The following is a 10,806-nucleotide window of genomic DNA, read 5'->3' on the forward strand; positions in this document are numbered from 1 at the left end:
ATGTGGACTATTTTATATCGTGGAACAGATGGACAAAACATGAAACACAAATTTAGGTTTTCAACAAGGAAGTTCACAGTATGCTTAAATATTTATTTATTCCAGTTGGTGACCGGGGAGGTCCACTAGGCTCAAGAGCCCGTTTTCAGTGGAGGCCCGGGGAGAAAAGCTCCACAGTACAGTGTTACATCACATAATGAAAATACAAGTAAAAAAATACATAAATGTAAAATACAAAGAAAAAATTATTTGTTTTACATTCAAAAATAGGTGGAAATTCCACAGACAGCTGGTAAAAGCATTCAATACTAAAGTAATTCATAGTTAAGCAACTAGGAAGTTAAAATGAGAATTGTCCTAGAGGAAGAGAGGCATAAAGCATAAGGTTGGATGCAAATATATTAGTTACATTAACAATGTAGGATTAAGGGGAAAATTAGCAAGGTATGAAGTTTAGCCAGCAGAGTAGGAAATTGAGAGCTTGGGTGGTAAAGAATAAAGAGTGCAGTTGCATTTTCTTTGAGTTTGCAGGTAGCAGTAGAGTTGTGTTTTGAAGGAGTGTAGGTTGTCACATGTCCTCAGAGTAGAGGGCAGGGTGTTCCATTTTTTAGCTAGGGAATAGGAGAGTAGAAGTTGGCCAGCTGGGCGCTTGGGTTTGTGCTAAATAGTGCTACTTTATACTTGATATATTTTTTTTACAAATCAATACGATTTAATATCAACATTGTGACATGGATTTTTGTTAAAAATATTATCAACAAATGTGTGACAGACAATGTCACTGTGGAAGACTGAGAACATGATTTTTTAAGATTCAATTTCAAAATGATAGAATGGGATTCTGTTGACAGGTGCCTGCATAACTATCAACCTTTCATCTCCAAAATGTGGAGCAGTGTCTCTACTGTACTGTATCTAAACTTTGAAACACTCTCCCTCCATCAATTAGGTCTACCAGCAGTGCAACTCTCTTTAAGAAATCTCTGAAACAATATCCCTCTTCAGTATGGCAGTGCACTTGTACAAAACCTGCAGTTCCTATAACCTGAACCTCACCTTTCTCTAACCTCCCCCTTCCCTAATTCATCCCCATCTTGCTCTACATATCTCAACACATTTACTTAACTACTCTGCTGGACTTTCTGCCATATATGCTCATTCAAACTTAATGTCAATTCTTTTGTTTTGCTTAAATCTCCAGATTGTGTTTCTAAATTACTAAGCTACTCCTATGGTTAACTTTCAACTAAACTTATTGTTGCCTATTTGGCAACTGCTCTAACTGTCTAAACCTTCTACCTAGACAGTCTTAGCTTTCATCTGGTATAAATTACTCACCATTCTCTTCCTATTACCAACTGCAACTGCTACAGAGTATGTATAATCACCCTGTTCAATCATATGCTATGATATAGCTCTCCATTGACTGATGTTGTATTGAACTACTGTATGTTGCACAGAATGTACTATATATTGTACTCCCTGGAGTGTATTGTATTGAATTAGGGTCTATATTATATCATCGAATGCTTAAAAAAGCGAACGATGAATAATCAAACCCATGTAAGTGAAAGCTTACAATCTCGAAAGCTCAGAACAGCGATTTTTTTTCCAAGGGAAAAATATCACTGTTCCAAAAAAAAAAAAAAAATTGAAATGCCCTCCACACCCCCCTACTTAAATATACCAACTCCTAGATCGCACTACAGTGCCAAAAATGGCGAAGTAACAGAAGCGCCCAAGCAAATTCTTTCCCTGGGAAAGAATTTGCTTAAAAGCCGCTTCGCTATTTTGCATTTTCATTGTTTTAAGTTTGACCAAGATGCATATGATATAATGCGTCTTCTGTCATCTAATAGGAACCCTTGAATTATACCATGTTGCACAGAATGTAATGTATGTCATATATGGTTTCACTTCAGAATCCTGAATGATTAGAATCTCAAAATTCATAATCCTGAAAGCAAAATCCTGAAAATTCAAAATCCTGAAAACTCAAAATTCTGAATCCCAAAATACTGAAAACACACAGAATATCCATAATGACAACATTCCAGTACAAGGACACACATAAACACATAAAACACAAAGCATAGCAGTTGTCACCAAGTATTGGGGGGCTGCACAACTCCCACACCCTCTCCTACTTAAATATATCAACTCTGAGATTGTACTCCACAGAAAAAAAATGTCAAACATACCATGACACGTTTCATGACTGGCTGTTGACCTTAGTAATGTTCCCTTTTAACTTGCTACACTACAACATAACTTATGACAGTGTCATGAAGTGCAATCTCAGAGTTGATATATTTAAGTAGCAGGGGGTGTGGGGGGGTGCAGGGGTGCTTGCCCCTCTGCTTATACTTGGTGGAAAGTAATATGGTTTACATTGTTTAAAGTCAGTATATGTATTCTGTGTGTTTTCAGTATTTTGGGATTCAGGATTTTGAGTTTTCAGGATTTTGGTTTCAGGATTATGAATTTCGAGATTCTGATCATTCAGGATTCTGAAGTGAAACCCTTATATTATACGTTTAGTGTTTGTCCCATTTTATACTATATGTGCTGTGTAATATATACACTATATACCCTATATTTTATGTGAAGCCTTTCTCCCCGGGCCTCCACTGAAAATGGGTTCACTTTGACCCAGTAACTATCCCGATAGGCAAATGCAAATAAATAAATACATAAATAAATAAAGTGGTACAGAGGCACAAAATGTGGAATCTTTGCTAACAGCTTCAAATAAGATACTCACACCTTAGTTGGGTTGCCACTTTTTCAGATGCCTAAAGTCTATCTTTTTGTAGAAATGTGAAATTTTGCACAACAAAACATACCCACAACCAGTGGAAAGGGCTGAACTTCACTTTTTGCCAAAATAAAAGCTTAACCATTGTTGTATTTAAGTTGCTTATACAAATTCTTATAGCGTTTAGGGGGTTCCTATACAAAATAAATGTTTTATGCAACTATTACAGAAAGCTTAGGAATATTTTTTTTTCCACAGGACACAACTTTTTCAAAAAGGGGCACGTGGTAAACTTTACATCTTGGTGACTGTTTTTTTTTTTTCCTTCAGATATACAAAACGTTATTTTTAGCATTTTTATGAGTCAATATTATTTACCATGGTTATAAATCTTAATTAATGTGCGTTATGCACTTTCAATGTGGAACAGAGTAGAAAGTCGTTTTTTTTAACTACACAAAATAAAGAACGCTCCTCGTAGCAAGGTACAGGTAAGAGGTGTAGGGCCTCATATCTTTCAACCACTTAACGTAAGAAATCTGGACAAAGCCAAAAATAATGGAGAGGGGGGCAAATGCCTAAAATTAGGGACATATTTTATACTCAGCTGTTATCACCTTAGAAAGATGCTACAATAACATGGTTTATATTAGCGTACATTTCAGGAGGATATGAAGTCCGAAACCCAAATGCCTATAATTATTTAGGGGCTTCAATTCTTGAATGGTTTGCCAGAAAATCGCAAATTTTATGAGGGAGAGACCAAAAATACTTAGCAAAAATGTAGGCATTCCACAAAAATATGTACAGTTGAGAGGTACACCGGTGCGGTACTGGGTTGGCGCCTATCCAGAATTTATTTCTCTGCCTTATACCTGTTGAGTGCTGGGATAACTAGTTTCCAGCGACCCTGAACTGAATTAAGGGGATAATCGAGGAAAATGAATCATAACCTTTTCTTATCCATTTAATGGAAATATGTGCAAACTAAAACCAGAAGTGCTAAACTTTTGTATTCCAAATCATTTCATTGCAAACGATCAAATACCCATCTTTTCATGTCATTTGTATGCACACACCCCTAAGATTATTCTAAGTATATCAATTTGAACCAGAAATCGTGACAGAAAAAATAAAAAAATAAATAAATGTGCCTAAACGGACTAGGGGATTGTTCGCTGGATACCAGCAATGTAAGCAGCAAGCCTCACACAGTATAATATTCGGTCTGCACGTTTATGAACCAATGAGTAAAACAGAAAAGGTCTGTAAACAAGTATGTAACATTCAACTGCCTTTTTTAAGAATTCTGTTGAGTATTCGTCAAAGCGTCAAGAGATTCGTAATGTATAGCACTTGCACAGCTGACTATGAATCTGAAAAAAATCAACGTAAACTCTCTTACCTTGGGTTTGTATAGCAACTTTCTCATTAAGGACTGTAACATCTTTAATTTCACAGGAGAAAGGGCCTACAGTTGTTCTTCTGTTACTTTAGTTACGCCAGTCACTTTACTATTGGAGTCAGTTTTCAGCTGCTACCTTTGTCACTACAGCCCTTGTAGTGTTCAAGTCAAAATAATCCTACTTTGGACTTATTTTTTATAACTCCTCTTGCATTCCACGGCACAACAGATTTCATTTACGTGATTATGTCTTAAGACCTCCTCATTTCTGTACAACTCCACCTGAGTCTCTATTATAGAGAACTGTTTTGGCAGGAAGGTAGAACTGGACCCTAGTGCTGACACTTGGTGTCTCTGTCAGCTTCCTGTTTTCTCTGTTGTTCCGCAGACACCAGCGCTTTGCCTACCTGACTCACCTGGGTTCTCTCGAGACTGGGCGGTCTTTCCAGGACGGGACATCCTACACAGGGCATGACACGTTTCAGTCAAGATGCCACTCGCCCATTGCTGCTACACAGGCCAGGTTATAAATAATTTCATGACTTGAAAATGAAAGGTGTCTCTTAGAAGGCGGAGCTAGCTTAAAAAGTTAAAACAATCAGCCCGGTGATTGTTACTATTATGTTACTAAAATTTAATAAATTGTTTCTAGTCCTGAGGAGCTTTTCTCCCCGGGTCTCTGCTGAAAATGAGCCAAAAGCCCAGCCAGACCAACCCGGTTAACAAATATAAAATAAATAAATAAAAAGGTTGAAATAAGTGGGCTGAGAGCGAGTAGTCTTTCATTTGTTTTGTTTCGCAATTATTTCGTGATTTTTCAACGATGCTGTTAAAAATTGTCAGTGGGCATCTCAACTGCCCCAGATTTTTGTCTCAGTCAGAACTTTAGTCCTTCGTAAAATTTCTGATTTTATGACCGAACACTGAAGATTGCAATAAACAAATAGTACTAGACTTCAAAGATAAATAATTACTGCTCTTCTTTAAAACTATTAATGCTAGTCCTGTTGTAGGGCACGGAGCGCGATGATTACAGTCCGATATCCCAAAAAAAGACAAATCAGTTAAGCGCTGCTATAGCTCCAAACCTGACCTTAAGATATGTTAAGCACTCCCTGCTTAACTTGTTAAGGTTTTTGTCTGGCGCTAAGCAAAGAAATCTGGCAGTAGCAGGGGTGTTGGAAGCTGTTGAATGCTGAGATGCTGGGGGTGGGGGGTGGCAAGAGGGGCACTTAGTGATTTTAAAAAAGGCATTTTTTTTAAAGCTATTTGTTTACAACCCTAACAGGAACGTCAGTGGGATGCAAGCTAAGTTTCATTAAGTGTAAGTTGCGCGTAAACTTCTTACAAAATTACAAATGCAACCAACCTGTGTTGATCCGGCTTGTTATGCATACCTCTCAGTATATAGATGTTATTTACTTATCTATTAGATATTGTTAATTTCTCCTGACTATAACAAGGGTAATGTCTATCCTGTATACATGTCTATTCAATGTGAACCTATGTAACCTTATGTAATATCCTACTTATATAATTGTACCATTTTTAGTCTGAATGTACTTTTATCTGCATTCTGCTCTTTTATCTGCATTTCTATTTTATATTTTTATATCAGTTATATATCTATATTTTATTTCAATTGCTATTTTTTTCTTGTTTATGTTTGGAGCTTATCTCCCCGGGCCTCCGCTGTAAATGGACTTTGTTCCAGTTGGACTATCCCAGTCAACAAATGTAAAATAAAATAAAATAAAAAATACATCATTTTGAGGAATGTCCCGTGGGGTCTTAAAAAGTTTATGTTCCTGCAAGTTCCACATTAAAAGGGTCTGTCACACATTCAGTGTTAGGAATTCTTTAATTGATATCCATGGTAAGTAGAAATGAATCATATTAATTTATTAAAAGATCTTTTTTATAAATAAAACCAACATATTTTAACCATTATATGACCTTCCTAGTTGAGGTTGTTAGTAAGTGTTCCACATTTTGCCCATTTGTCCCACATTATTAGAGCATTTGTTCCTCATTTTGGAAAAGGGAGGTTGAGAGCTATGTTGTTATGTGTTACAGAAGCAATGACAGTACTGTTAAATCAAGCATACCATTATGAACTACTTTGCCCTTTTTTGTATCACTTATCAGTGGAGAGGAAATAGTTGACAGGAGTGAAATATTTTGACTGCTATGTACTATTTGGTTGATACTGCACTTGACCTGCTTAGAGAGAGCAATTGCAATAGCTTTGTAAGCAGGGATTCAACGGATCTGTTTCTGACCATAGTACTGACAGCATGCCATACACTTTATATTGTGCAACTGTAAATATGCAAGCTGTAATACTGGTGAAGCTTGTGTGTTTCCTACTTCATAATAAAGTTTACAGTGGGCTGCCAGGACTGTGGCCAGAAACAGACAAACAGAAAGTCCCATCTTATATTTTACTTGGCATGCAGTAACAAAAGCTGGGTTAAATAAATATTGTGTTTCTGAGTTTGGAAGAGCACACTTACACCGTTCACTTGCTGCCTAATTCTCCATTGTATGTTTTCAGTCAAGTTACTATCTCCAATGTAAGTAGCAATAATGAAATAAAATGCAAGCTTGCATACAAACAAATCATCCACCATATATTGAGATAAAAAGTGTCTCAGCAAAGCTGCAAAACTGTTGGTAGGATAATACGGTATTGTATTGGAAAAGTACCTCGCAGGGCACTCTGTGGAGAAGTGGGCATAGCCTCAGTGATTGACAGGTGAAATGGTCGTACTGTGGTATGGAAAAGACTGAAAGTTATTTTTTTCCTTTGTTTCTGTAACCCCCCCCCCCCCCACAAATTAAATATACCAAATCCAAGATCGCACTGCTTTGAGGAAAAGGGCAAACTACGAATAGACAATGAATGTTCATGCCGCCATTGGTATGAATATTACTTTACTCTCACTGATTGTTGGATGGTGAGTGGGGTTTGGGTGGGACTTGTTATTGCGCATCTTGCGAGGTACGTTTCTAATACAAAGCTGACAATACTACATCATACAAACTAGAAGTGGAAATAAGATGATTACATCTGCATATTACTTACCAGAAGAACTGAAAAACAAGTACTCCATTTATTACATTAGGCTGGATTATAAAGTTGGCATTATTGACTTCCGAACAGACTATTATATTACCTAATAAGTTCATCAACACTGATGCTTACTTTCACACAGATTTCACAACACTAAGTGAAAGCAGTGATTAGCACAATACACATTCAGGGCAATCAGATTCTGTATAGTAAATATAGCAGCATTTTCAATACAAAGTGATATCTTATTGAAATAGCTTTCAATGAATGTGTTACTGATTCTGCACCCACCTTTTCTGTACCACACATCCTAATCAAATCTTACTGTAGCACAATTAAAATATAATAGTAACAAGCAACACAGAAAGCACTTCAGGGTATACTCATTTATTATTTGTTAAGCAGAGATGCCAGAAGCTGTTGAGGATGGGGGGGGGGGGGGGTGGAGGTTGAGAGGAGCACTTAGTGATCTAAGAAGGGCAATTTTTTAAAACTATTTACTAGCACAACATAGGTTCACTTGGAGGACATTTTAAGCTTAGCCAATTTCCCTTTTGGTGCTTGAATTAACATTTCCTGATTGGTCTTACCTACCCCATGGCTGACAATTGTATACTAGCCCTAGTGACAATAACTGTGATCATACTATAGATAATTTAAGGGGACCCATGTAAGGGATGCAGCATTTAGGAACTGCCTCTATCCATTAGTGGCATGAGGGGAAATCCTGGAGTACATTTTCTATTACCCATCCTTAGATCCAAGTTGCATTTGAATATGGACAGGGACGAGGTTTGTTTTACTTGAATGGATAGTCTGTTCTGGAACAGTGGTAGCCTCTGTGATATATATCCATCTTTCCACAACATTCAGTTTAGATGCCTGGACTGAGTATTTCTGATGCATTTGACTTGCTGATGTTCAGTAGGTCCATCTGTATTAGGTTGGATGATGCCTTGTATGCCAGAAACATCACCTCTAAGCACTCTGTAGGATACTGAGTATAGTGATACATTTTTGAGGTGGTCAATGCAAGATCTATCACTTAGGACTTGTACCCTTTTAGTAAGGTATCTCTGAGGGTATTCCAATTTTTGCATGGGTCTGGGCAGATACATGCCAAAGTGAGCGTTATACAAAATGATTGACCTAATGAGGGCTTTGTAAAGGGGGACAATAACATCTCTAGATCTGGTCACAATAAATTTGTTTATATGCTGTGCAGTATAGAAAGACTTTCTTATGACTCTGGGCACATGTTGGTCAAAAGGTAGGTCACTGTACACACACGTCCCCAAATGCTAAACAACTGGTTCAGTTCTCAGGGGGCATTATCAGTTTGGCAGTTCTCTGGAGTAGATGACTTCCCAAAGGATACAATAATGCCTTTCTTGGAGTTTAGTTTCAATTCATGATTCTGGCACCAGTTATTGTTTGGGACAAACCTTCCTGCATGATAGTTAAGTCACTTGAGGATTCAATAACTGCTCCTAGCTTGCAGTCATCTCAAACTTAGTCATCCAAAGCCCTTTGGTATTTCCTTTTACTTTTGAGATGTATATGCCAAACAGAAAAAAAAGTCTCAGCACAGAACCCTGGGGAACTCCACTGGTGACTGGTCTCTTCCCCTATTTTGATCCCCTGCATCCTGTGAGCAAGCATACGTGTATGCATTCTTTGATTCACCTTCCTGATTGTATTAACCTGATTGTATTAAATTTATATTCCTTGTATAATGCAGTATCACTTGTTAGAATGTGTTTTAAATTTGTAGTTTTGAATAGTCTTCTAGTAAGCAATGAAACAAAATGTATGAACCAATAATGACAAAACTACACATTTCAGAAAATTTCAACCATACAAGGCCTCTCAAGCTTCTGTCATTACAATCCGCCAATATCAGTAAATATGCAAAATCTCTGCAGAAGTAAGTCATCTAAATAATTCCATATTAAAAGGATCTGTAACTAATGAAGAGGCTGCTGCTAGCAAACAACTTTATATTTCATTGTTTCATCTACAAATAAAGTGTCTGTTGTCAATGAAGAATAAATTGCCTATGTTACATTAAAAAATGATACAGTAGTAATTTTGCAATGGGGAATGGATGGCAAACTGATAACAGTTTCATAGTTACTAGGTAACTCCTCCAAAGGTGGACATTCATAGGACTGCAGCATCCACTCCCTTTAAAGTACAACACAGTACAATATCAGTGATCCATCTGCATACTGTGGGACTAGAACCTACAGCCTTCTGCATCAAAAGCAAGTATACTACTTGTTGTGCTACTAACAATGCAAACAACTTAGTATAAGCAGCACTAAACTTCTTTTCCCCTGAAGCTCTCAACTCCTTATAAAATCCACTTGACACTCAACTAAATCTTTCAACTTCGCAGCACAATAAATCTGGAAAAAGCCAAAATGCACTTGGGGGGAGGGGGGGGCAAAGGTTCAAAACCAGGGACACATTTTAAATACTGCTTGTATAATCTTAGAAAGTTCCTAAAATAAAGTGTTTTGTGTTACCACGTGTTTCTTGAAAAATAGGAAGACTGAAACTTAAAGGGCTTTCATTATTTAGTGAATTCAGTTCTCACTGATTTGCCAGAAAACCACAAATTTTAAGAAGAACAGACCAAAAGTATGAACAAAATATTCTGTGAAAATCTGGATAGTTGAGAGCTATGGACTCAACTCCCTGAATCACAAGTGATGGTATGGGTAGAGAATTCAGGCTCTTGTTCCTTGTACCTAAGGTACAGAGTTTGAGCCTGAGTAACACTTGTGAAAAACTAAGGGGCTGCCAGCCCAGCCACATAGAACTTTGTGAATAGGTCTGTGTTACTGTGAATGTTGATATGATCCACAGGCTGGTTTCACAAATGTAAGAAAACTGTTATGTGCTAAGCTTCAAAAATGTAACCACAGTGCACCCTGCTGGAAGAAAGCTGATAAGTAAATAATTTATGACTGGGTGTGATCTCAAGCTAGGAGACAGGATGTTTGAGCTAGGAAATTCTTTATAGTGTCCTAAGACAGAGATAATTACTAGGCTTTACATGTAAAGTGTCTTTTATTGCTGTGGCTTCCTGGCAGATACAGATTACAAAGAAATGCTAAATTTTAAGTTCTGTGAGCCTGGGAAACTTAAGCAGAAGTGTCAAGAATGATGTAATCTGAAATGACTCAGCAGTAATGTGTATTATCAATTTAAGGGCTATCTCAGAAAGTAAGAATGGTATTTTGTATTTGTGTCTGAACCTGAACACATCAGCTCATCAGCACTTGCTTTGCTCTATAAGTAGGATCTTAGCTCTTAGTATTTCTCTTAGTGATAGATAGAAATAGCAAGATTAGTCTAGCTGTTTTCTATATTTATGTGACACTATCCTACAATGTTGTTTTAAAGTATTTCCTGTGAATCTGAATTATCTAATGTCATCGTGTCAAGTTAACAAGTATTGTCTTGTGTTTTTATTATTTATTATTAAATATATTTAAACCTTTTAATGGTGGCTGTTTTGTGAAGAGATAATTTAAACTCTTTGCATGTATTTGGTGA

General features: G+C 37.0%; 1 protein-coding gene across 2 annotated transcripts in view; it reads right to left on the reverse strand.

Annotated features, from left to right (window-relative positions):
* LOC122799914 (lateral signaling target protein 2 homolog) overlaps positions 1–4,570 on the reverse strand; it is a 746,347-nt gene extending 741,777 nt beyond the window's left edge. Inside the window, exon 1 of one of the 2 annotated variants that reach the window (XM_044069312.1) lies at positions 4,164–4,570. In XM_044069312.1, coding sequence (XP_043925247.1) covers positions 4,164–4,205 — 42 coding nt within the window. In that variant the 5' untranslated portion in view covers positions 4,206–4,570. The remainder of the gene's footprint in view (positions 1–4,163) is intronic. The other variant, XM_044069311.1, reaches the window with a different exon arrangement.
* Between the last annotated feature and the right edge of the window lie 6,236 nt (positions 4,571–10,806).

Source organism: Protopterus annectens, chromosome 4.part0 (genome assembly GCF_019279795.1).
Source record: "Protopterus annectens isolate FY-2018-M chromosome 4.part0, PAN1.0, whole genome shotgun sequence".
In the NCBI taxonomy this organism is placed as follows: domain Eukaryota; kingdom Metazoa; phylum Chordata; order Ceratodontiformes; family Protopteridae; genus Protopterus; species Protopterus annectens.